The sequence below is a fragment of the Poecile atricapillus genome, chromosome 1 (genome assembly GCF_030490865.1).
Source record: "Poecile atricapillus isolate bPoeAtr1 chromosome 1, bPoeAtr1.hap1, whole genome shotgun sequence".
NCBI classification, from domain to species: Eukaryota; Metazoa; Chordata; class Aves; order Passeriformes; family Paridae; genus Poecile; species Poecile atricapillus.
Window position 1 is genome coordinate 142,075,077 of NC_081249.1, and position 27,928 is coordinate 142,103,004.

General features: G+C 37.2%; 1 protein-coding gene across 18 annotated transcripts in view; it reads right to left on the bottom strand.

Annotated features, from left to right (window-relative positions):
• Positions 1 to 3,447: 3,447 nt before the first annotated feature.
• The window catches only part of MADD (MAP kinase activating death domain), a 69,383-nt gene continuing 44,902 nt past the window's right edge, over positions 3,448 to 27,928 (bottom strand). For 13 of the 18 annotated variants that reach the window (XM_058829633.1, XM_058829630.1, XM_058829627.1 and 10 more), the window contains 15 exons: positions 26,258 to 26,355; positions 25,848 to 25,931; positions 25,254 to 25,412; positions 23,673 to 23,781; positions 23,058 to 23,120; positions 22,544 to 22,664; positions 21,318 to 21,423; positions 20,174 to 20,284; positions 19,197 to 19,304; positions 18,942 to 19,106; positions 17,742 to 17,814; positions 16,670 to 16,776; positions 11,294 to 11,363; positions 6,371 to 6,417; positions 3,448 to 4,928 (listed from right to left, as the gene is read on the bottom strand). In XM_058829633.1, coding sequence (XP_058685616.1) covers positions 4,821 to 4,928; positions 6,371 to 6,417; positions 11,294 to 11,363; positions 16,670 to 16,776; positions 17,742 to 17,814; positions 18,942 to 19,106; positions 19,197 to 19,304; positions 20,174 to 20,284; positions 21,318 to 21,423; positions 22,544 to 22,664; positions 23,058 to 23,120; positions 23,673 to 23,781; positions 25,254 to 25,412; positions 25,848 to 25,931; positions 26,258 to 26,355 — 1,529 coding nt within the window. In that variant the 3' untranslated portion in view covers positions 3,448 to 4,820. The remainder of the gene's footprint in view (positions 4,929 to 6,370; positions 6,418 to 11,293; positions 11,364 to 16,669; positions 16,777 to 17,741; positions 17,815 to 18,941; positions 19,107 to 19,196; positions 19,305 to 20,173; positions 20,285 to 21,317; positions 21,424 to 22,543; positions 22,665 to 23,057; positions 23,121 to 23,672; positions 23,782 to 25,253; positions 25,413 to 25,847; positions 25,932 to 26,257; positions 26,356 to 27,928) is intronic. The other 5 variants (XM_058829636.1, XM_058829634.1, XM_058829635.1 and 2 more) reach the window with 1 other exon arrangement.

Consider the following 27,928-nt stretch of genomic DNA (forward strand, 5'->3'; position numbering starts at 1 on the left):
CAGGGCAATGTGTAAAAAGAAAAGAAGGAGAGTTCTTTGATAACCTGAGCACTATGGATAGACTTGTACTCACTGGAGTTAATATGAGAAACCGAGAAGGCAAAAACAAGTGGAAAGAATGAGAATACAGAACCAGAGTTTTCAGATACTTGAAGGAAGCAACTACTTAGAGTTTTATTGGTGTTTTTCCTGACACCGTTTGTTCCGTTTCATATAGAGCTATTTTGGGAGATGGGGATTTCTATTTCTATGCAGGTTCCTAAACCACTTTTATCTCTATAGTAACTGTTGCAAATAAAAGCAAGACTGTTTGCCCTTGGCTGACATATATATGCTTCTTTGTTGGACTGATCCTTTAAAACAAAATCAATCAGTGCTAGAACTACTATGCTGCAGAAGTTTCAAAAGATTGTACACCTGTAAACAGAAAGTTAACTTACAATTTCACCGACCTTGGTATAAACAATGAGACCATTTTTATCATATCTTATAAGTAGGATGAATATCTGGTACCTGCCTGAAAGAGTTCCTCTACACATTTCATGTACTCAGCTGCACTCAAACCTCCCTTGTCACCAACATCAAGGTTTTAAACCTCCAGACACAGTGCTGGAAAGAGGGGTCACATACCTAATATTATTTAAAGCTTCATCGTATTTCTATGATTTTAGTGAACAGCCACACTGGGAATGGCTGTAGAATCTCAAAGCTGTTGTTCACACTGAACACCTTCCAAGGGTGTCACAGGGAAGGGCTCTGTGTGAAGCCTTTACCACCAGCACAGGCAAAGTCACCACTCAGCTGCCTGGGAGCGTCCTGCCCTTGTGACAAGCAGATGCCTCTGGCTGAACTGTGACTTCTGGAACAGCAAGAAGCTCTTTGGCACTGCCTTTTGTATGACAAGGTCCTTTGCACAAAGCTGCTGTTTCTTGGTCCCTATTCCCACTTCTTCTGGAGCTCAGAGATGTTTTGTTTCAACACCACCTGGCTTGTCTAAGAGCAGAGACTTTCAGTTTGTAAATACCACCGGGGTCGAGTTAAGCAGAAACCATTTTTTTCCCAGAAGGAAGAACTTGCCTCAGAAGCATCATCTGACTTTCATCCCTTTGGCAATCAAGGGGAACTGGGATGTAAATATTGCTCTTTGTGAGAAGCTTAGCTTCTATTTTCTGCCTCTTTCTGTATTCAGTGATAACAGGAGCCTATGCCTGACACTGGGGCAAGCAGCTGATTTGTTACTATTGCAGGCAACTGCATCCTTATTAGAAACATGCTCTGTGAGCCAAAAGTCCTCTTCTGGCATAAGCAGAATCATTATAGAAATAGTTTCAATATTTTTGCAACATAAAGGTTCCTAAGGCTTACAATCACAGACAATTTTCCCATCCACTTTGATTACCAAGCTAGAACTGGAATTGCAATTCTTAATGACTTATATTTACTAGCAATTTAGCTTTTTAATACCCAGATGAACATTTCATCTTACTCTGCTATCCTGAAAGTGTTAAAGTAGGATGGTAGAGATTATCTGAAGTTAGGAATCAGGGTGTAGGAAATGTTTACAGCAGGTTTCTTAAAGTAATGAGCTCTCCCCTTCAACAGACCTTCAAAATGCTTTTTCTTTTTCAATTTTTTTTTTTTTTAAATACATCTTTAACAAATATCACTTAATAACTACCAGTGTTGTGACACTCACTGATACTTAAAACTTTTAACCTTTAAAGTGTGGACCCACTCATATTAGAAGTGGACATGCATTCACAAATAAAACAAGAGCATTTTGGGAATATTACAGTGAAGATGTGATAACCAGAGTACAGATAAATTAGTAACTTACGTTCCACTTTGAAAACTGCCAGGAAGACTACTCACAAATTCCAGTGTTTGCAGAGAACACTTAATAACCGTCACTTTGAAAACCAACATCCACAAATAAGAAATTGTAGCAGAAGAAATCTGTTTAGCCATAAGAAAGTTTTAAAGCAAGTCTATGTTTTTTGTCACATTTGTGTAAGTGCCTTGGAAATAACACAAGTGTTAAAATAAAAAGGTTGCAATTTTGAAATGCTTGAAAACTAAGACATAGGCTCCTCCTAGTGGTAAAAACGTAGGAATTATTCTTTTTGTGTAAAGACATTTCTAGCACAATCTATAGTTACCAATTAGCCTGTTAGCCTTCCGTTTGATTCTGGAAGGCTTAGAGACCTCTAAGTTCTTACCTATTGCCAAGAAATTGTTACCTAAACATCAAAATGAGTGGGACATAACTAAAAATACTTGCAAATCACTATAACAATTTTTTTTTCCTCCAAAATAAAGTTTATCTACCTCTTAGCACTTCAGAGTGATGGAGTGGAAAGGATGGAAGACCATATTCCAAAAGATTTACGCTTTTGTACCCATTTAAAATCCAACTTGCATTTGCACTTGAATGCATTTGCTGCAGAGAGCAGCACTGGGCATTCAGTGGTGGAAATCTGCACAGCACGTCTTTGGCTCAGATAAAAATGCTACACCCCCAACATCAAGTATGCAAAAGATTTTATATATTTCAAAAATGTCTTCAGTATTGAAGCCCAGTGCCAGTGCAGTTGCTGAGCTTGTTTCTGATTCATCCCTGCCACAGAACAGCAAGCACTATATTTAGCTGCACTTGTTCTTCAAAACAAATTCTGTCAAAAGGGACAGAGGGCCATTTTTACTATCAGGTCCTTTAAAAGTCTTATTCTGCACTGATGTTTCTCATCAGCCTAAAGCAGACAGCAGCTTATGTAATTTAAAAAGGAGCTGTATATAGTAAATGATGTTGTGCATTTAATAATCTTCCCCCTATAATTTTAAGTTGATTATGTTAATAGGCCTACTAACATAATTACAATGTAAAAATCAAAATAGTCTACCTCAGTGGGACCCAGCATTCGATAAATGGAACCTCTGTTGCAGACCAAAGTGCTTTCAGTCTTAACTGTACTTGAAATACAGTAGCATGCAGAAAACTACAAATGCTAAAAATTCAGATATTTCTACAAGAAAATTTACGATCTCAGAAGACAAAAGAAAGAAAATAAATTCAAACCAGGCTACTTTCATAATTTACCAATTTCAGTTTTGCTTTTATGTTAGGAAAGGATGAAAGGTTGTTTACGTACCACTTCTACTTGCAAGCATGCAAAAGAAATTTCCATATTTCCCATGTGTCTGTTTTCCCTATTCATGTTCTTCAAACACTTTTGTTCTAAAGACAAATTACACAGATGTTGTGTTAGAAGCAAAAAAAAAAAAAAACCCCGATTATTTAAAGCTGATTATGTGGAAAGAAATTTAGATTGTTGATTTAGAGTCTTCTCTTTTCCACTATTTCTTGTATGTGTGTGGTGTATTTTGTAAATAATTATATTTGTTTCAGAATAACAAATGACAGAAAAGCACCGGAGGATGAAAACCAGCTGCTGGTTGAATGACATTTTATTTTCACATTCAGAGAGCTGTACAGTTTCTATAAATAGATGTGATGCTATAATATTTACATCATCCTCACCCATACTAGTATATTCCATTTTAAATGGTAGATACCCTGACCAAGCCAAAACAGGGTTATTTCTGGGTGCATTTAGTCAGAATTTTATGTCAAAACATACAATACATCAGTTTGTATCAGAGCAATTTTTCCTGATATTTTTACATGTAACATTATTTTCTCTAGACAGTCTCACCTTCCAGCATCCTAAGAGCTTTCCAGACAAGTGCAGTACAGTTCAAGAACAAAAACAGGATGCAAAAAAAACCATTCATATCCAGCCTGTTTAAAATAAGGAATATGATGGATTGTTTTAAGTACGTGAGTTTCATTATACATAAACACAATATTCTCAAGATCCCTCCATATACAGATTCAGATTGAAAAAAAAATACAAAAGCAATAGTTAAAAAATTTGGAGACAGCAAAATCCTCTGGGCTTCTGAAAATGTTCTGCAGATTTCTGTACTGTGCTTCTGCCAATAATGTTTCCAAGTTTTACACTGCCTCATTCATTTTCTAATCCCTGTGATTAACTGCTTTAGGGAGTGCTTATTTGCATCTGTGAGCTCTGCTGCTGGGGTAGCTACAAATGTTACCTAAACTCCCATTTGAAAATCCACAGAACCCATGAAGTGCTGAGGTTTTTTTACAATATACTACCTTCAAAGCTTCTCTCTCCACTTGAGAAGCAGTCATCTCCACAGATAGACCAATTAAATAGCCAAACTTCAACTGTCACATGATATTTTAAGACTATGACAGCTAAATTGTTCATCTCTACCAAAAGGGACTGTAGAACTATGCGACAGGAACTCCATGTTGGTAATTAAAAATGAACAACACAGAAGGAAAACAAGAAAAACACAACACTGAAACAACATACAGGACCAGGCTGCTTCCACTGTGCACATACCAGAGAATCCGAAAGCAGAAGCCTGTAGTTGTAAAGTGATCAAATTGTAACAAGTACCACTAGAACAAAAAACAACCAAACTCAAGCCATTAAGTCATCTTAACAAAAAAGGAATTTCAAAGGAATGTCCAGAGTAAGTCACTCACAGATGGACGCACACACTTAAAACTGTCTGATTAAAAGCTCATTTATAAACTCCATTAAGGATGAATTGAGAAGGAGACTGAACAGGGAAGGCTTAGGTTTTTCTATGGGGAAAGACTTGCAGGGTCATACATAAATAACCAAGTTCTCATAAAAGACAGAAAGTGAGCTCCAGTAACTGCAGTAAAACTGGGAGTACTGCATATCAGTGTGCCAAAGGGTAGATATGTCCAAATATCATGATCAACTGGAAACTGGTCGAGGTGGTTTGCTTTTGTTTTCTGCCTCTTTTCCACGAATTGCAGCCACGTAAGAGAAGAGACACAGCACGGAGTAGCAGATCTCGTGAGCCTACAAGAATGTAGAAGAAGAGATACTAAAATTCAGATTAAGTGTTTTACAAAATCCATTGCACATTTGTATTTTCCTCCATGTCTTCCTTCATGGGACAACTATTCTGGCTACAGACAAAATCAGGAAAATGTGTCCCCTACCACCTTCTAACTGAGATGGAGAGAGAAGAGCCATATAACTAAAAAATTCCTTTGGGATAAAAACATCAGTTGCTTAACAGTATGATTTAATAATTTTTAAGAGCAGTATACTAAGCTAGAAAGTTGGCCAACTGGCTTTAGAAAAACTATTCTGAATATTTGCTTTTGGTCCTGTTGCATGAAATTACAAGATATTTTCTGGAAGGGGTTGAAAGAGCTAACTAAAGAGAGGGTTTCACATAGCACTACTCAGTTTTACAATTAGTTAACTGACTAACTGTGCTATTATTTAACCAAAAATCCTCTTTTACCATTTGACTGGCAGCACAATCCAGAAAAGTTAAGACTTACACTTAATTAATACACTAGTCCTAATACCAGCTCTTCTGGTGATCTTAAAAATTCTTGTCCTTTAAACTGACATTTAAAATTTTCCTTAAGGTAATAAGCATAACAATATGTTTTGCTGTATTGCAGTACAAGCTAAAACACTTCCAATAAAATACTTTTCTTTTTCCATTAAACTGGCTTTTCTTACTAACAGATACAGTTATTTGCTTCTTAAACCACATATATTCTAAGGATTTTGTTCTAAAACATTTCCAGCTTCTTCAAATAATCTTGCTCTCTCTCCTCTTGAAGGACTGAATTTCCATGAAATCACTAAATGAAATCACTGCACTTCAGACGTAAACTGAAATTTCAGTTCTGATAATAATCATTGGTTTCTATTTTTTCCTCATGAGTGCTATAAGCCTGATCATGTATAAAAGTGCTAAACATTGTTGATCATTAAGTTGATTATCAACTGCTGGTGTTCAGAAAAAATGTTATAAAAACTGAACATTATACCAGAACAAGAACTCATCTATACAGCAGGAATTAGTACTTTTACTATTCTCTCACAAGTCAGTGCTCACGAGGAGATGGGAATTTTTTGTAAACTGTTAAGAATAATTTTATTCCTAGGAAGTAGTCTCCCTTTCCATCTGTTCTATGGAGCAAGGATTGTGTTCTGCACTGTCTTAAAATTAACAGTTCCACTAGTTCTTACAGTGCTAAAGTTCAAACATCTGGCTTAAAAAAGGAGACAGTGCTTTCTGTACTACTGGTGAGTTCCTCTAATTTCATAGATCCAGCAATCACTGAGTTTTGCTGTCTCCCCATGAAGAAAACATCATAAAGAGCAGCTGGTGTTTTCAGTGATAATCCTGCAGTCTCAATGTAATTCTTTTCTCCACATGAAAACGTAAAGACATATCCTCTAGAGAACCACCAGAGGCATCACAGTGGACTCACCATTGGCGTCTTGTACTTGTGGCTCACCACTTCTTTAGTTTCAGGAACTAAAACCGGACGGGCAAGAGACAAAACAAAAAGTTCAAAAAACGAGAGGCAAATGGGAAAGAAATAGCACAACGTTCCCATGGGAAAGGGAAGGGATGCAGACAGACAGCAGGTGCAGGTACAGGGCACTTCACTATCCCTCACTACTGCATGTTTCTACTGCTTTTCATTTACATTACACATATCCTTGGAAGACACTGGTAATGTCACAATAAATTACTCAAACTGGAAAAAAATTTCACTGTGTCTGTTTGGCACAGCAGATATTTGATGATTCTTAAGAGACTCTGGCTTTTCTCATATTACTTATTCCTGCTAGACAGTAAAAATTGAAAAAATATGTTTAATGACAAAATACACCTAATGCCTTACACAATAAAAAATAACTCAAAAATTCCATAGGAATATGTCACTATATGAGTCCCAAAGATTGTACCCTTGAGATGTTTGAATCCTTCTCTGCTGAGTAACAGATCTCTAAAGAACTGCTGGACACTGTATAGTAAGCTAGTGAAATCCAGGGGGGAAAAAATGGAGCTGAGGGTGAAATTTTTCTTAAGTGGAAGACTGTTTTCCAGCTCTATTTTAAGTTTCTCAATATAGTCTTTCTCCTGTACAGGATGTGTGTGATGGTATTTACTTGAGACATACTCGCTGAAAACATTCATAGTTTTTGAATGAGTTGCTTTAAAATAAAATGCTGAGTTCAGTGACACATATTCCTAAAATACCAGGCTGGCTGGTTTATAGAAATCTTCCTATAAAAAGAGGATTAAGACTGATGAAAAAATCTATTAACCAGAAAATCTGACCTTGTTCCCCTGCACTGCCTCAAACTGATAGAAAGAAAACTGGCATAATTAAACTAAAGGAAATTAATCTTTATTTCTCATTGTGGAATGCACAAAAAAGCAAACAGTAACCACCCTGTTCATGTGCAGTGCATCTGAACTGTGCCTTTGGCCCGCACTTGGTCTGCAAATGTTGTGAACAGAGACCATGGGAAATCACCAGAAGAGAACAAAGACCACACTAGAACATACAGCTGGCAAATTTAAAATGTCAATATCAGGGGAATATCGCTATCAACTCTGAGTACTTCGCTTCCAGAATAGCTGGAATTTGCCATGAAATTTCTGTGTCACAACAAAAGAATTTAGAAGCAGTACAGAAATTATGCAAAACCAAATCATTCCAGGTTCATAGAGGAAGGATGTTTTATTACACAAAGTACTAGTGACAAGAAAAGAAACAGAGGCAGATGAGTTCAGTATGAAGAACCAGGAAAAATCCACAACAAAACCTATCCATGCAGATGTCATCTCTTTAACTATGATATGACACAGCTAAACGCTGGAGAGGGAGACGGATCACACTCTAAGGGGCCAAGAGTAGGCAGTGCAGACTGGGTTTGAGAAAGTTCTCAAATTACAAACCAGTACCTACTAATTCTCATATGTCATGGTATTGTCACTCTTGAAAAGAAACTATGGAAAAGTTCAAAATATGATGGTAAAAAGTAATATTTTTGTTTTATTTTTCCACGCTCACTCTCCTTGGAGTTGGCAGTTGCATGAAAGGCTGAGAAACAAGGGAAGTGCACACCCAGGCTGCACTGCCCCAGTGATACCAGAGACTAAAGCTGGGGAGATAAGGAGGTGCACATCCAAGCTACCTTACCCGTTGGCACCAGATGTTCCAAATTAACTCCATGTCACCAGGGGATAAGGGTGGGAGTGAGGCTGGTGCACAGCCAAATAGGGTAGGACTTTTACAGCTGTGTAAGTCTCACTGCCCACTGGATAACATACAACTGTTCATATACTCTTCAAAAAGCAGGAAGGGAAAGCTGTAAGGACCTTGTGCCACGAGGGAAGGAGAGAAGGGAAGCTGTAAAGTCCTGTATCATAATTGAGAATAGGAAGAGAGGGAACAGGAGAGCAGCTAGGCAAGGTACTGTCTCTCCACTTCACAGTAAGTTGCCTTGTCTTTACTTAAAGTACTCCTTCACAGTCCTTCCAATGCAGAAAATTCTCCTGAGAGGACTGAGTTAGGAAGATTAAGAGCGGGTTTGCATTTACAAACACAGAAGTCAAAGCACTACCACTGCAGAATACAAAGAAAAAAGGAAGAAAGGAAAAAAGAAACTTCCCTCCCACAAAAAAAATCCCCAAAAGAAACCCCCAAAAAAGAACTCCCACCACAACAAGAAAAAACCACAAAGACCCAAGCTTTCAAAGATTCAAGCCTCAAACTGAGAGATTAGTACTTCTAACATTAGAAGTTATTTCTGATGCTCTTGAACTGAGTGGATGAAGGGAGTAAATTAAGCACCATCCTGCAGCCTTTGGTCCTGTAAATGAAAATATGGTGCTACCACAAAATGAGTTCAGGGGAGATCACTTTACCTGCTGGAGAATGAAGGTTTTCATAGCAGCGGTGGTGAAGGGGCCACAAGAAAGTAAAGCACAAGTACACAGCAGTAACTCAAATTCCAGAGGGAAAAACCTTACACTTCCTCATTTACTTAGGTTTACACTTTCATCTTTGGAACACAATTCCTGAACCTCTGCTTGCATACTGCTCTGAAACCACAAGTCCAACTGTGATGCTGCCATCTAAACCCAGCACTAACACAAACAGAGCTTTAATTTCCTCCTGTGCTATCACTAATTTGGAGCACTCATGCTTGGTAAAATCAAAATCCTGCATTGAAGTACTCCCTATCAGACTGGAGTATGCACACTTACCAAACTCTACCTTTCTAAGAGCATCTACTACTTCAACATGCTCCTACTACAATAAATATGATGGCAAGGTTTACAATGTTTGACACTAAATAATAACTTCATTCTTAAGAAGTCCAAGCAAGTTTTTGCTGAATGCTTTTAGTCTTCTACTACCAAACATGTTCATTTATCTTGAACAGGACAGACTGTTATATCCTCTCACCCTTACAACAATTCAAAAAACAGCTCTGAGGCAGACTCTAATCTCAGCATAAGAAGAAAAGTTAGCTCCTCTGCAACAGCCTCCTTTTTTTTCTTTCTCAGTATTAGCTGGATGGGAAAACTGTCAATCTCATTTGGTACATCTAAATTTGTTCTTGTCTTTGACCTCTATCTTGTGAGAGAGGATATTTTTAACTCAAGTGGTCTGATTTCTCAGTTTTTGCTTGTAGATTTCAACTCCCAGTTTATTTTTAATTACTTTTTAAAATTACTCTTTTATAAGTTCCATAAGACAATTCTAGCTTTTGTAATAGGCCCTTGATTGACATCTTTTGTAAAAAAATAAATACTTCTTACATTTATTACAGACATTAGTTAGGGGCTAAATGCTCTGTTACAGAGTCACCAATACAAATTAGAAATAACCAAGTCAAACACTGTCTTTCTTCTCGTGCAATATAAATAAACTATTAAAAGAAGTAATTTGCACTGAAACCTCAAAAAATGATCCAAAATTAATTCCTGATCCAAGTAATTTTTTTAAGTAAAGATTTCAGAAGCTGAAGCCATTCTTTAAGCTAATTTTATGGCTTCTGAATTCTCATCTTTGTAAAACCCATCAATAATCTTTTACTGACTTAAAAAAATTCTGTAAGTAATAAAATAAATCATGCCCATCAGCATGAAAATATGATATCAAAGGAACAGAATCAAATTGAACAAGACTTATAAACATCTAAACTATTAGAAAATTTTCATCTTTTAAATATACAGATCTGATCATATGAACCTTGAACAACATTTTCAATAACTGGGGAAAAACTGTTCACTAATTCAAATCTGAAACACCTGGGAGATTAACAGTAAACAATAAGCAAACTGCAACAGTCAGAAGGGTTTTATCACTTAGAACTTTGTGTCACTCAAAGGAGAACAATACATTGCAATGGACAAAGACATTAATTTCAGAAATCTCATATTAATAGTCTTCTATAATTCAAGGGAGAATCCCTCAGCCAGAACATTCCATTCACAGTACCAAAGAACAATGACAGTCTTGATAATGGGAGCTGCTGATTCAGATTCTGATTAATGGCCAAAGTGTGTATGCTGATCTACTATGGAATGTTGTAAAATTCAGCTTCTTTTTATATGTTTCATACATACTCCTAAGACCTAAACAAATGTCCCAAAGATGGCTGGAAGAATAAACCAACTTGGGTTTCAAGAGAAGTAAGTGGATCACCCTTCCAGAGAGCTGCATCTGAAGTCACTCATATGGTTTTCAGACCCTAGCTAAGAATATTGTGACTGACACTAACACTGAAGAGTAACCTGAAATTTTGCCCAGACTCCCATGTAGGCAGATATGCAATAGCAGTAACTGACCAAAATAGCACAAACTCTCTGTTCTCCTTAACCTTTACTTTTCCACTCATGCTCTAAAATAAAAACCACAGGATAAATAAAGTACAACCGGTGAAATAGCTTCTGCTCCATTAAACAAAAATTAAACTACACTTAGAGCAAAAAGAAAGCTTTGCAACTAACAGTAATTCTTTGTAATGAAAAAATGGTATGTTGAGAAAGACCAACTTTAAATCCTGCTTTAAAAATGTGGTTTCTCAGATTAAAAAGGAACATATCAAAGAAAATTAACATCCATGTCTGGTTTTCGATATTTCAGAAGACTCAGGACCTTTTCTCTGTCTAATAATAAAAAGCACCTAGATCACAAATCTTAACATGACAAAAATTAATGTGCAAATTTTTATGTAAAGTCACCCATCTCTCAGGCAACTCCTTATATGGAACCTACATTCTCTCCCATCTTCGAAATTGCAGTGCGACTCTGAATCTGAAGACTGGAAATTTGAGTTACTGCCATGTGAGTACAGACCTAATATCAAAATAATGTAATTACCAAATTCCTCCAGGACAAAGACTCCTCGCACAGTATTGCACTTTTTTATGTGATTCAGCTCTATGAAAACCTACAAAAACAGGAGGAAAAGTAACACAAAATTAGTTGGGTTTGGAGTTTTTTTTAAACCAAAAATCAAAACAAACAAAAAAATCATCACAACAGATAGAACCTGAAGTTTCATAGCATACACTACCAGTTCATTTAATTTTTCAGTTTAATATATAAATAAAGGGTGAAATAAATATTCAGAAGACAAACTTGCCACAATGCTAGAAATCAACAAAAAACTTAAAAGTGCTAAGAAGCGAAGACAGCAGAAGATGAAGTACCTTCCGCTCCTTGCAGGAGGAGAAAGCATGGAAGAGAAACGAAGGAGTTAGTAACTCTGACATATCCAACATTGCTACCCCTTCAGGCACTCAAATGAGTTATTGCAAAAAGAATACCAACACACCTGAAATACAGCAAAAGAGGGGGACGAGAATAAAGCTGGCTCCCAAATTTGGCACTATTTGTAGCCTCTGATCCATCCCACGTAGTTTCTGCCCCTCCATGCATCCTCCTCCAGCACAGAGGGCAGGTAAGGGGTACTATCCCACCCTGACACTGATCCTCCTAACCTACCAAGTAGTCAAATTGAATCCAATGAGGAGCCACTAACCTTTCTTCTCCCTGACAGTTCTGCCATGCAAGATTTTACTAGAGTTTATGACATATAATCTTCAGAGTTACTCTTGGAACCATCTCCTTTTAACAGTCAGTACCAGTTTTCTGCTTTGAGCAGGATGGGAGAGTTTGGATCCTTCTCTATGGTTTGCTCACTTCACATATGGCTCTGCCAGTTGAGCAAGCCATTTAGAAAACAAACCTGCCTTAAAGTCATGTTTTACATACATGAACCCCAGAAGAAAAAAGCAGCTGAACTACATGATGAGGTTTTCCAGTCCAGAATGTAGATGCCAAGTCTGCATGAATAAACAAGTTCTCCTTGCATAATGAGTTTGTTTAACACCCAATCTATTTGAAGATACAAAACAGCCCCTTCTTATGTGCACATCTCCAGAAGGGTCACAAAGTCAGTACACAGACATAAGAAGCTGTAGCAAGTGCTGTAAGGACTCTAATCCATATCCCAGTTTCTAGCAGACTTGCTTCTCAAGGCAAGAGAAAAACTAAGAGTAACATTGCCCTAACATTCACAGAGTCTATGTCAAACACCTTAGAGAGGTCCTTGCAAAACTCTATCACAATAGTGTGGTTTGATACTTTGCGTGCCTACACCTTTAGGACACCATGATCTCAGGACCTTTTTTTAAAGCGGTACTGGAGAACTTCTCTGTCTTGGAAAGAAGGGAAAGGAAAATTCTGCAACCCTCTTGAATCCCATATTAACAACACCAATGTAGTCATGCATTATATGCTATGCATGAAAGACAAAGGACGTCAACATTAGAAATTGTTGCAGGGTTTTTGAAGAGACTTATCTGTATCAAGAGAGATCAGTAAATGCACCATACACTTGAGATGACATGCTGATTTTCAAGTCAAATGAATTTTATTGTTATTTTTATTGGCAGAGAACTAACCAACAGACCTGAGATATTTTTTATTCACCATAAAACCCCAAAACTTCCACTTACTTAACCAAAAATCTTGCTTTCTGCTTATGTTCAAGCACTCAAGGGAAAGGAGACTGTTTGTTTGCCTATTTTCATTCATGTTCTGTATCAGTTTACTTGGTCAAAAGCATTTTCTTTTTTGAGACATACTTACAGAATAAACAAATCAATAACAGAATACTTTCTTTACTGCACTTAGTTCTGTTTTTCTGTAATCTTTTCTGTGAAAAATTTTTACTAATAATTTGAAGTACAAAAACTCAGAAACTCAATAGAAAGGCTCAGGCAAAACACTGGCCATTTTATTTGGGAAGAATAAAACTGCCTAAGAGACCTGACTGCCCCAGGTGCTCATGATCTGAGTTAAAGTTACGGGGAGCTGCATCTCCACAAGACCTATGAGCAAGATGAAAATTTATCAGGTTTGTCACAATTACAATCCATTTTCAGAAGATATGAGCCAAAGGAAAAATTCTTGCTATATTGTTTAAGGGGCAGAGATGCTCTTCTCTTGCTCCATCAGAAAACACGCATAAAGGAAACAGCAGTTACTTACCCTAGGGAAACTGTGGTTCCTCAAGACAAAGCATTCAGTGTGGATCCTACTGTAGATGGGCATGTGCTTTATGCATCTTATTAAGCTTCCATCTATTTTTGACACAGATGAATTTGTAACAGGCACAGGCTACTGAGTCCCAATATTACAACAGAGTTTGTAGATGTGAACTCAGAATTATCTGCCAGTGCCACAGGTACACTTGATTCCTCCCTATTCTGAAGAACATCCTCTGATCTGCTAGGCACAGACAGACTTCAATATTTTTTAATTTTAAACTTCCATGTGCTGCAGCTTGGTGAGACAATCTGTGAACACTAAAGACAACTCTCACATATCAATAACAGGTTGTCCCACCATGCATCTGAGACATTTCCTAAGGAATTCACAGGATGGTAAGAAAGTACATACACCGCAAATCAAGAGCCTTCAAAAACAGCTTCATAACAGCAAGCAGTATGTTCTGTCTTGTCAGGTAAACTCCATTTATACTTCCCTTTTAAAAAGTGGAAACCCCTCTTCCTATGTTCTAAATTAATTATATGATGTCCAATCAAGCAGAGCAATAGAAATGCCTTATACTAGTAAGCTACAATAAATACTTGGAAAGATAGCTAAGAACAGGGCCTTCAGATTAAGTAAGGAGAGGAAGATGAAGAGAAAGCTGGGCCTGCTGAGATCCTGTAGGGTTTTTTTGGTCAGTATCCCCATTCAAACTCAACTGTAATAGAAAATGCCATTTTCAACACCAAAAAATGGCTGGTTTTAATGAAGGTTATATAAATATTCTGAAACCAACCACCTTAGGGAGCAATTCACACCAATGTATGCAAGGATTGAAAAAAAATATCATCCAGAATAGCAGACCTTTTATTAAGAAAACAGACCGGTTGATGAGTGTCAGAATAAGAATGCCAACATCCTTTAGCTCCAAAGATTATGAAACTGGAGGGGATTTTTTTTGTTTGTTTGTTTGCATGGTGCAACTAGTAGGAGTCCTTTATGGAACTGCTACACTTGTCCATTCTACAGAAACCCTCAAATGACACACATTTGATATCCATCTAGACACTTTACTTTGAGAAGGAAAACAAGGATACATATTTTAGATCTCCTAAATGGTACTGAATGCCCTGGTCAGCTGGCAATATAATCAAACAGACCAGGAATTAAACATATTGAATAAATGCAGTGTATTTTCCAGAAGTGCACTTGTTTCAATATCCATCTTAAGTAATGGCAACTCATCTGGCTGCAGCTTCATTGGAAAGGTGATGAAGAGAAGGAATAATCTTTCAGGTGAAGGAGACGGCTGGCATATGTCCTGGGTCTGACCTGCACAGACTCTTTTCCAGAAAAAAGATAGGAATCTTCATGACAGACAGCAAATTAGAACACCATTCTCTCTAAGGAAGTTTTTATAAAGCTGGTATTTTACGAGTTCTGCTAGTAGCACAGGTCTCAGTATCTGTTGTACAAAATTAAAGTAATGCTCCTGACAGTCCCACACTAAAAATCAATACAAGGTTTCCATAAAGTTTTGTTCTGAATTTCATTCCAGTCTTACAGGAAAGAAAAAAAAAAAAGACTTGAATCTGGATATTTTCTTTAGCACAGATACATGTGTGCTCACTATGTGCTTAGCACTGACAGCGTCCTTGTCTTGTGAAGATGCCTGCTATATTTATAAAACCATGCTGCTGCTGATGTGGCTATCTTTTCATACATCTTTTCTCTCTGCAAATCTGAATGTGCCTGCCTTTTCATTTATGAAATGGAGTCATCTCCATAGAGATGAGCATTTTGAGCAGAACTTCTTTGACTTCTGGGCAAAGTAGCAAACAGAACATTCCTACTGTGTGTCCTTGCCTTAGGACAAAGTAATTTCTAGTATATCTATCTATAAGGATATCAAACTGTTGCTTTGAGATCAGGGTTTAACTTTCAAAGACTTTAGACCTGCCATTTTTAAGAACTATGAAAATTCATTCTGTACAACCAACTTCCTTTTACAGCTCTTTGTATTTCAGCACACCCAATGAAAAGATAAAATCTGTAACTTCAACAAATAGAGTGCTCCATCACACAGTAGATCTGAAATTCTGTGGCAGGTTGGACATAATCCAGGTTCTACCCTCGTAAGAGACAGCAAGGAAACTGAGGGAGGTTCACAACTCTCTACTCTTTATACTGGCTTATAAGAACTCCAAGTGGCACACGGTGCTGCTGTGACCTTGGAGGAAGTATTAAAGATCCTGAGCATGTGTGTTTGAGATGCACATGCACTTCCAGTGGGATCTACACTGATGTATCCTCAAAGAAAAACAATACTTGTGTGGGGAGAAAAGTCTAGTCAGAAGGAAAGGAAAAAACACTCCACGGAGAACTGACAGAAGCTTTTCTTTCTTTCTCTCTCACACACACACACATACACACACTCTCCCTTCTCCCCTAAAAATTTATTCTACTGTCTAGCATAGCATGCATTTAATATATGCAAAACAAAAAAAACATAAAGCAAAATAAAAAACAAGGATCAAAGGAAGCAACAGAAACAACATCCAGAGAAAGGAAGAAATGACAATTCTACTTGTGTTTCCTCTATGCCCACAGTATCTGTTATTTGGAAGGAAAAAGGATTCAGTACTGTTTTTCTTATTTTTGTGAATTACATCAAGACCCAGTTTCCTATTTTATTTTCATACAAACTTCTACAGATAATTTCTAAAATTTTAAAATATGATAGATTAAATATAATGCAGAAAGTTGCCTTCTGCACCTGCAATAATCAAACACTGTATCTTTAAGGCTGACTGCTTATGCAATGAGGATTTGTTCACAGTGCAAAGCATTATAGCAGCTTAGATTATTATTGATCACATTTTCTGTTCCTTAATACAGGCTAACATTTGTTTTGTGCTTAGACAATTCAGACCACAAGAAACAAGAAGCTGAAAGATATATCAAAATCTTTCTTTAACAGATTATAGTTTTCCTGAGGATATTTAAATTCAGTGTGTTATTACATAAATATATATATTGATATATACTTATGGGTTTCAATGTAAATATATCTAAGTTTTTTTACCCACATCAAGCTATCCCCTGTCCTTATTAATACTCTGGGAAGAGGAAACACGTATACAGGCGTGCTGCAAAAAGCTTCATGCTCAGTCTTTTCACAGATTTCCCTCATACCTGACTGTGCATAAATTTCAGGTTAATTCCTTCCAGTGTGACCTGAAGAAGACCTCCTTCACCGGTTTTCATATCCTGCACAGGGAACTCACCACCCAACTCAGGACCTGTGATGTTAATAAAGGGAAAAAAAAACAAAAACCAAAAAAACCACAAACAAACAAACAAAAAAAAAACCCAAACAGAAAACCAACAAAAAACAAAACAAAAACAAAAACAAAAAACCCGCCAAACAAAAAAAAAATAAATCCAGAGAGACAGAGGGTGCAAAAAGCAGTCAGCCAAGTCATGGTATATAGAAGGGGAATATAAAATAGTAAAAACATAATTCCTATTGATGTGTATAGCAAAAGGACACTACTAAGAATAGTAGAGGTCATTTCAGTGAGTCCACTCACTAATGACAGCTTTCTGAGAACCACTAGAATTTTAAGTATTGTAATAAATTTCATTCTGGTAACATGAAGCAACATCAATGTCAGTTCATCCTGTATTTATTGTATGTCATACTGGGGTATTGTTTGTTTGCTTTAAATGCCAGATTTCATTTCTGTACAGTAAGACCCTGCAATCACATAATACCATAGAGAGCAGAGTCTTAAGTACAGATACATAAGCAGCACAAAGGAGGCTTGAATTTGTTAGCTGCACTGTATGGTATTGTTCTAAGCAATTAAAATGTCAATATATGATGAAAACAATAATTTAATAGAGGATATTAATAATCTAAACATTATCATCCGGTTTCTTTTGCATTATTCAGTTCAGCTAAAAAGTGCATTCTTAAAATTATTTTTGAGAAATTATCAAGTTTTGCAGAACTACTGAGCTCTGGGAAATGGTTTTAACACAACTCAAACACATTTTTAATACTACATTATTGCCCAATTCTTAAAATATCTTTCAAATACACTCTTGCTAAAGACAACAATCTGCTATTTGCATGTGGATGCACAAAATTACCCAAAGATTTCCAAGTTAAAGGAGATTACATTCAAAGGAGTTATTAATTTTAAAAAATTGCTTATTGGAGATTAAACAACAAATGTTCCCTACAAGTAAAATCTTGTACCTGGTTTTATGCTTTGCTGCCTTGCTGCTGCTCGCTCCATACTGTCTTTTACACAGTAGTACAGTTCCCGACACTAACAGATAAAAGAAGAGTAATACAATGTTATTTCTCCACATTACTAAGGGGGGGAAAAGAACAGCAAGATTCTAAGATTCTACAAAAAGAACAGGCCCCACGTGGTGTCTGATGACCAAAAGCCTATTCAAGTTCAAGCACACCTAATTACTAGTTAGTATTTATATTTGTTTTACAAGATGATAGAGAAACTACTTCATAGCATTTAACCACACAAGCTAGTGAAGAATTCATGACCTGGCACATTCTAACCAAGCCTATGCAGTTTCTTACTGTAGAAAAATCATCACAATAATCCCCCTCTTTCTTTCCAGCAATCAAGATTGTTAGTCATGTACATAATACCTATCTTTTTGTTATTCATATCAATTTCCTTATGGCATGTTCTTCTCCTCATTTTCCTTCAACACTGAGATTAAGCCGTAATCTCAGAGCTAAATTTAAGAAATTTTTTTATCCATAGCCCAAGATACAGGACACAGAGAAGGCTGAGCTACTCTATACTATAAAGGAACAAATTTCATGGATGGACAAATTCAAGAGTTGAGATCAATGGCTCAACATCCAAGTGGAAACCAGTGACAACTGGTGTTCCTTAGGTGTCAGTACTGGGTCCAATGCTGTTTAACACCTTTGGCAGTGACATGGACAGTGGGACTAATGGAAGGTGTCTCAGGGTAGTGGAGGGGTGGAAAGTAGGTGATCTTAAAGGTCCCCTCCAACCCAAGCCATTCTATGATTCTAAGATCAAAAATTAAACAGTTAACTCCTAGGGCATAGTTTTATTTAGGTTTTGCCCATGAATCCTCTGTAATATTTTTACTATCTTCACAAACCTGTAAACTCATACAATATTTAGTAATACTGATGCTTTCCTTCTTCTAACAAAAAACCTACAAGTCATTTCTTAAATTACTTGCTGGTGGACAACTGTCTTCAAGTAAATGACAGGGCACAGTGCCAGCTTCAGATGTCAGTGCTGCTAAACAGCCATTTCAGTTCAGTAACCAGCATTGGAAAGAGAGTGCTATTTTTTTATTAAATATGAAATATGATACGCAAAGGATTTGGCTTTTTCTGTGTTGTTATCCCTGCAGTATTGTCTATATTAAACAAAATTCAAACCTTCTTTGTGTAGAACTTGTTCAGTTGTGTCTCCTGACCATTCCTGCGCCAGAGGCAAAGCACTTTTGTTTTGGGACAGTAAGTCATGTTGATGAGTTTCTCATACCACCAACGTTCATACACAGTTCCAATGTTGCTTCTCAGCACAATACAATCATCACATACCTGGGAGCACAAAATATTACATAAGATTTTTTAATCTGTTTCTCTCATTTCTTCTGCTACTACCTGCATTAGTATTATTCTTTTCTCTACCTCCATGAAAAATATGTCTCCTGTTGTGTCTGTCCCAGCATGTACCACAAAAGTCTGCTTCTTGATGTGGCGGCTGCCACTGGGTCTCACAGGGAGTTCCCGTCCATTCTAGGAAAAAACCCACATAAATCATTAATGAATTGGGGTGACATTAGGTGAAAAAATGAAAGAAAGAAGAATTTTTAACAGTATTTAATGAGCTTATTGGAGATAAATTCAGACAAAGCCGTAAGCAAGATACTCCAGTAAGTTTAGTTTCAATAAGTGTGACTGTGAGAGTTACCACAGCATACAACATTCATGTGGTACCATACTCAGTATAGGAAAGTGAGGTGTCTGAGTTCTGTTATCATTGCAGGAAACTGGTCTGATTTTTCCCAATCAATTATAAGATGATTTTGTGTCTTTTCTGTGCAGAAAAGTAAGATCCAAATGTAGAAATTACCTTTAAAAGAGCCTAACTTGTGTCCACCCTGGTGATGATTGTGTTTAAAACTGCCTAGATTTACTAACTGAGGCTTTAGCCTATATTCTTATTGATCATTACAAGACATCAGGTTTATTCTGTATGAATCCTGGAAACAGTTTTGTACAGAAACTGATTACAGGTCTTATACTAGCCTGGAAACTGACAGAAGACTAAACACTTCTTACTGTCAAAGTAATCATAAAGGTTCCTGCCAACAAAAGTTATTAACAAAATATTAACATTGCACAGAACTGTGATATGTGTCATGTTTATCCATACTTGTATTGCAGCTCTAACTGATAACTCTGTAACATTATAACATTATAAACAGGCCCATATAGTCACAGTCTTTATTCTACACTTGTGAAGAGTAGCACTTAAAAATTCAATTAATTATTTTAAATAGTTTTAAATTAGTGTTGCAGAGAATATACATAAGATTTTTCAGGCAATTTATCTCTTCCACTGTAGATACCAGAGGTATATCACTCATCACTGTTTTACTTACCAGATTGGCAAGTTTGTCTAGAATATCATTTATTTGCTGGCTGTGCACCAATCCAATATGTGATTTCCCCATTAAACGACGCACCTTTTTCCTAATATCATTCTTGTTCACCTAGAAAGCAGATACACAGACAGTTGCATACTCTCCTCTATTCACAGGAGGCAACTCCAATCTCCCAAACATATCTTGGTTTCCATTGCTAAGAAGCAAAATAACTGACCTCCAGTTCACTCATGCGAGGGCCTCTTTAACTCAGCAGTACAGGACCACACTGCACATATCCCACTTTTCAGCTACTGTACAAAGGATGCTGTGCTCAACAGATTTCCTGCCTGCAGATTTCCTGTGCACAAGCTGCAGTCCCACTACCCACCGCTTCCAACTACTGACATCAAAAGCCTCAGTTCCCTATGTTACCACTTCTGAGTCTCATTGGCCAGACCAGCTTCACCTCTTCCTCTGCACAGACTCAAGTTAGGCAGCTGTGGAGCCCTCAATACCTTTCAGAATTCTCATTCTTTCACCATGTGTTTCCTGGTCACTACGCTGTGGCTCTAACGCTCCCAAGGAGTCTTCAAACAGCAAAAGGTTCTTCCTGAAGATGAGCTGCAAGCAAGCTCAGAAGCAAAATATTTCTGCCTCAGTTGCCATTTCGAAAGGCTACTATAAATGCCAGCCATTGTTACTAAAGGCTTCAAAAACAGTAGTACACTCATGCTTGAGTGCTGATTTCAAGCTGGATGAAACACTGATTTTTAACACATTTGCATTATGACCTTAATGTTGTGGAGTGTATAAAACTAACTCAGTCTGCTTCCTTCCTTTGACAAGGATTCTTTTGCTTGAAAGAAAGCATTATATTTTTCAATATACTTTAAAATTAAAACCTATTAGGCTCTGCTATGCAAAACAAGAAAATAAAGTACCAAAGCATTGGGTTTGCAGGATTATGCCTCTCTTGATAGCTCAAATAAATTCATCTCTCTAGTAACAGAAAGCCTTCCAACTTCGCAGTTTCTAGAAACTACCCTTATTATCCACTGCTCTGAGTTTCATAAACAGAGATGTATGGTTTCAAGACAATATCAACAAAATATATTGCTTAAATGTGAGCAGCAATCTATTAAAAAGAACAAGAAGTCACCTTTATCATGAGCATATAAGCAATCATATTATGCAGCAGTGTAGCTAACAAACGGTCCTCATCATCCTCCAAACGCTTTCGATCATGTTCTCCCAGGGAAAGATACCTGCAAGAAGAGCTACATCTGAAGCAAACTCACAGGCATTCTTCATCCACATCACTAAAGCACTGGCAAAGGACACAGCACTGTTTGTGAAGTGTATGGCAAATAAAACCTCTAAAAACACTAAGTTAAATGGGGGTTTGCCAGTAAAAGACTGCGATCAGTAATTAAACATTTCCCTTAATTATTAACTAGTTGAAGCAAATAACATCTGCTCAGTGGGAAATTTGTTAGTGGTCCACTGGGCTTATCCATTTCCTGTTCTCTGCAGTCACAGCTCCATGACAATTACAGCTGTCAGAGGAGGAGCACGTAACTCAGCACAAGAGCCATCCAGCATTAGAGCTTAAATACAGCTGCAAGGCAGAAGAAAGCTGATGAAGAAAGTGCATCAGGCACTCTTTTCTGCCAGTAAGGCAGGCAGTTTCTGGAATAATAATTTTGAGACTAGCACCCCAAATTAGTTCTTATTTTGGCTAGCAGATTTCACGTTCCATGATAGCTTAGCAGTAGAGCTGCAGGTGGTAGACAAGAGCACAGAATGATCAGCTGTTAACAGAGCTGGGGGGAGGAAGAGGAAGTTAGTCAAGATTGACATCTTAGAAGCAGTCAAGCCTTAGGCAACCACGCAGATATTTCTAGAGAGTGGTTTCCTCATAGGTTTTTGGTTTGTTTTTAACTACAAGCTGTGAAAACACTTTGCATTTTGAGAAGGCTCAAAATGCCTTTTCCGGAAATATATAACTCTTTCACTTTATGTCAACACACTATTATTCCAGAATATAGCCATTCTGCCACAGAAATCTCTTGCTTTACTAATGATCTAGTCTATTCCATCCATTCATATTGTTATTATGCTTACATTAACCATTTCTCTGGAAAGACCTCACCACAAGGGTTAAAAAATACCTATGTCATAACTGAAGACAAATATTCCAGTATTAGCAGCTACTGACCAGCAGAGAAAGAAAAGGCTCCCTTTGCAATAGCCAGGTATAGTAACAAGGTTTACAAAGTGATAATAGCATGTTAAGTAGAATTAAAATATTTTTTCCCTATTATTTTTACTATTTCAGCCCTGGGTGAAAAAATGAGGAGGAAAAAGGTCTACTAAAGAATTTACCTGTCAATCATCTCCTGAGGTCCCTGGTCCATCCCCATTCCTTCTCTCTCTAGCATCACAGCATCCAAAAAAGCATCTTCCCAGAACTGCATCTGGTCCCACAAAGTTGAACGCTCTTTGCCTATGCAGTGTATAAAAAAAATTGAGCATTTATTCCATTTACTCCAGTCAGATACTTTAGGATTAATTCCTGTTCATTCCCACTCCTTGAAAATACCATAAGACAACACACAATGAAACTATATTAAAAAAAAAATTAAAAAAAGGTTGCTTGTAAACCACAAGCAATATCACAGCTGAAGAAAAGTGTAAAAGAAAAGACAAAACAAAACTCTCATTCTAATTAATGGCACAATATTTTTAACCCCTCACAGTAAAGTACCTCTGATCTCTATTCTTTAAGGAGTGTATCTTCTTCCATAAACTGTTAACACTGCCCGAAAGAGACAGGAATATCTCACACAGACACAGATCACAGCAAGCACACAGAGAAGTAGAAAGATAAGATTATTACTCAGAGAGAAGGTTTCCATTGCAGCATCCTCTAACTGGTCCCAGACAGATCCTTTATCCCTACCTGCACCATTCCAAGCAGGTAGGAACGATAAATGGGAAGGATGAAAAACACAGGAAGAGAGAGCTTCTGATTAACAGCAAGTCCAGACAAAATACAAAAAAGCCAATGTACTCCTAATTCAAGGATACGCTTGAAGCCCTTTAGTACTCTGAGTTTAGCCCTCTGTTCAGTGAGTTAAGCTGAATGATCTTTTTTTCAAGATCAGCGACATATTTTAGCTTTTGTCCCCTTCTGCACACTGTTTAAAGAATTCATATCCAAGAAAAGCAAGAGACTTGGACAGACTTAATTTTACTACACCATAATATATATACTACATCAAAACAAACTACACCACTCACACCAATCTCCTCTTACACTTATTCAATTTCCCCAGCAAAACTTTGGCTTTATTCTGAATGGTCTGATGTGCCTTCCTATTCTACCAGCATGGACAATAGCTAGAGGTTAAAAACAGTGTCAGGGAAAGTGAAAATTCCAGTCTATTCTAGACATGATTTCATCTGAACTTCAACACGAAAGATTCCCTCCCCACCAAAAAAAGTAGCTTACCCAAGAGTCCTTCATACAGATAGACACGCTGGTTCCCATCCTCTGGACCTCTCCCTGGAGTACTCCCTTTGCTATCCTTCACACTCTGCTTCAAGTTGTGAGACTTGGCCTGAAAATAATACAAAAGAAGTATTGGAACTTAACTCTGCACCCTGCAGGGCTCTCTCTTGCACTGTTGGGTTTAACAGATACAGTTTGCAAACTATACCACAAAAAAGCTTCTCCTGCAAAGATTCACAAAACAATTGTTTTGTTCAAAGAGTACCATAATACACTTAAACGTCCAAAGTCAGACAAAGAAAAATCTAAGAGACAAAGAAATCAAAACACAGAGGAGGCACAGTGCTTCCCTGAAGGAAAACTGAGGCAAATCAAAATTGCAAGCCTCAGACTAAAGGAAATACCCTCTTTTGTCATCCCTCATATTTCACACTTATGCATTCATAAAGGTATGACATTAAGCAAATAATTACATATCATCTGGCTAGTAGGCCCAGAGAGCTGGGACTACCAGCCAGCAGGAACTGACAACCAAGCTGGCCCCTTTATTTCTCTACCACCAGGTAAACTATGGTGCGATATTTGAATTCACTGCACATTGTATACACCCATCATCTTTGCTCTAAACCTCTTGCAAGGCTTCTTAGAATTTTATTTAGTTTCCATTTAGTTCTATTCTATTGAGTTTAGTAGAAAAAGGCAGAAAAGTAAATGTTAAAAAAAAGTTTGACTCTTCAGTAACTGAGAGGACACCCTCTTGCAACAAAGGAAGCAGACACGGTTAAATCATTTTCATGTTTTTTGTAGAAATCTGCCATGAAACACAACGGTTTTGTTTGTTTCTTGACATTAGAAGTAGAAGCCCTGTAAAGGCTTTTACAGTCTTGTCACAATTATAAAATAATGAATACAGTGAGACTAATCTTAAGGTTAGTCTTAAGTTGTTTTCTTACTTCACTGAGAGCTTGATTTAGCCAAATCCAGTGTATCCTTATTTTCTGGGTAAGAGGTATATTAGAGGTTATACACAATAATCAAGGACTTTACAAAATTAATTGCTCACAAATCATTTGGATTTTACCACATACAGATCTTTCAACTAGGCAAATATATTTAAATGTTATAGTTACACTTCAAGTAGAATTAAAGCAATATTTTAAAGAAACAGAACAGCAGCTAAAAATAGAATGGATCATTTCTTTACCAAACAGCTGCTCCTAAGAAACAGGGAATTTTCCTTTTAGTAAGGATGAACAATGCCCACCGATGTTGTATTGCTTTTGAAAGGTAATTAAATGTCGATTTCATTGAGAGAAATATTGAATTAGTATTAAACATTACTAGAGTCTCTAAGGTGGTGCAAGATGTGAATCTACTACTTTCAAAAAACTATTTTTTGCACAGGAAATGAAGAAAGGTATGTGGATCCAGACAAAACAACATCTTTGACATTGTAATAACTGATTAACCTGTAGAACTGAATCAGAGATGCTCTTCCATACATGCACACACACTGAAATATTACTGTACAAGAATATATAATACAAAAAAAAAAAAAAAGGAAGTCTGCAATGCCCTTACAAAGATAGAGCTAGTAGCAGAGTTTGTCTCAATTTCACTGTCTGACACAGTGCCTCTGGATCCTGCTAAATTGCCACCATTTTCCACACTTGGGCCATCACCAGCATTGCTACTCAAGTCACTGTCTGCTCCCAACGTCTCTCCAGAACTGTTACTAACCTATGGAGAAAAAGAAAGCAATTACTTTCAATGGATAATACATCTGAGAATTTTTCTTATTTTTAATGCAACAAACAATTTGCCTTTTTGGCTCTCAGGTTACCTTTTTAAACTTCTATTCTTTATAGATGGTTTATACACAACTAAGACATATTTATAGAGTTGTTGCAATCCAACACAAATATGTAGGAATATGTTAACAGCAATGAGCACCACATGTGAAGGCTGCAATCTGCTCATAAAGCAAGCACAATGTATGTTCTGTCAGACACACATGCATGCTACACGCTCAGGGGCTCTGGAGAGAGAACCCACAGAGTACATTATGTGTGTGACACTGTGCTGCCACACCACACGAAATGTAGGCACAAAATGCCCTTCCCCACTTTAACAAGCAGTCAATCACATCCAGATTTCACTCTGGGCATATCCTACCACAGTGCTGACTTCAGAATCCTGACTTGTACTTCGGACCATGACTGTTGGTCCTCCACTGGGAAGAGAGTCAAAATCACTCTTCTGCAATCAAAACATATAAAGGACAAGAAGGGTCACATTAGTTTTTACCATAAGGAGAGGACATCACTTCCCATTCTTCTGGGCTCCTAAATCACATGCCTTATGTCTCCTTAGTTTAGCCAATCAAATAGAAACTACTGTCTGAGTGTCAAAAAGATCATGGTGTCCTGTAACTGAGTTTACAAAAACCAATGCCCTAGAGAAAGGGGTGAAGAAATGAGCCTCTCAAGAATACTCAAACCCTAGAAGTCTTCCCATAATTAAGTAGTGAACAGAAGAATCCTGTCTCTTACCACACAAATAAAGCAAGCATAGGAGCCACTGACCTGAGAACCTGAGGCCAAACTGAGGCCACTGTCTGCACTGATTTGGGATTTCTTCTCATCTGTTTCTCCCAAATCAAATTGTTTCACACCTTCTGGTCCTGAACAAAGGAAGAAGTAAATAATTACTGTACCAAGAAAACACAGCAAAGGAGAAAGCAGATGACAGACTGAAAGCAGGAACAGTACCAAGAAAACAGATTTGCTTTCTCATTTATTTGAATTTTAATGTACTTTTATTATTCCTTGGTACTGAAAACAACAAGACCAGCAGAACACATCTGCTAGTCTTCAACCATTGGTTTGAGTTTCAAATACTCTGAAGTCCAAGAGTGACTATAATTAAACAGTACCTTTCTTAGCCATTCAAGAGAGATAAGAAGACAGACAACAGTCAAGTAGCTTCCAGCTACAGTAACACATGCAGAGCAGCTGACATTCAACTCTAGGAAGCCACTTCCTTTAATTCTTGGTAATAAAAAATAATACCTATTTACTTAAAAGTCAGAATCCATTTTTTAACAGCTAAATTGTTCAAAGTCCTGGACTGAGTTTTTTTGGTTGCCCACTGCAACTATCTAGGCAAAAATCAGGCAACACATGACAAGAAAATAAACAGCCACAATTGGTGTTACCCGGCAAGATTTTCAAAGACTAAGCTTGTATGATGCTGTACTTCACAACATTCCCCAATTACATTAACAAATGGCTCTCCAGAGTTGGCAATCACATAGGTAGGGGAGAGAGAGGGAATCAGCAAGCTTTTAAGTCATGCATTCATTAACCCAAAGATCCAAAAAACACAAAAGGGAAAGAAAGGATAAAGAACTTCATGTTCAATTTCCCATGCACTTCTAGAATCGTATCATCTATTGTCCTCAGATGGGATGGCAGAAAGAAAAGAGAATGATGGAGAGGTAGAGTCTGAAAAGAAATTTGGATAAGCACTGAATGAAGTAAATAACAATGCAAGAAAGAAGTGTGTTATAGGCTGTACACAGAATGTTAATACTCTCAGAAAGGGGAAGAGACTGAATGCAATACTTCTGCCATAGCCATATCTGCCAACTATTCAGTAACAGGAAGACATGATCAGCTGCTGGAATATTTATATTATATACCCATGTCTATAGCCAGTATCTCTAAGCAAACAATGCCACTATCTCTGTAACCAATGATCACAACAACCTGGGAATTATGAACATGTTTGTATTATATGTAATATTAGAGAGGGTAGGACAGTGAAAAGGAAAGAAAAAAGGAAGGGAAGAGAGAGAGAGAGAGAGAGAGAGAAGGATAATATACAAAGATTTGTGTGAGTGAGTTTGAGATGATATGTAAACTCATGAATAGCAAAGCCATAAGCTGGCTGTGCAGACCATAATAGCTTACTACTCAACCACCAATTCTTCCTGTGAAGTGTTTACAAAAAGTATCCTTCATGTTTATAGTATTTTGTCTCTAGACCCAAATGCCTTAAGTTACTGTAAATCAAGTCCTCAAAGACTCTAAGAAAGAGAAAGCATAAACAAAATTTATGAAGAAAAATACCTAAAAATATCTTTTCTAAGAATTTGGAATATTATTTTTCACTGAAATACACATAGCTCACTTCTAGAGGTCTATTTCCACTCATTCAAGTGGTCATCGTTTCTAGTTCTGAAACAGCAAAAA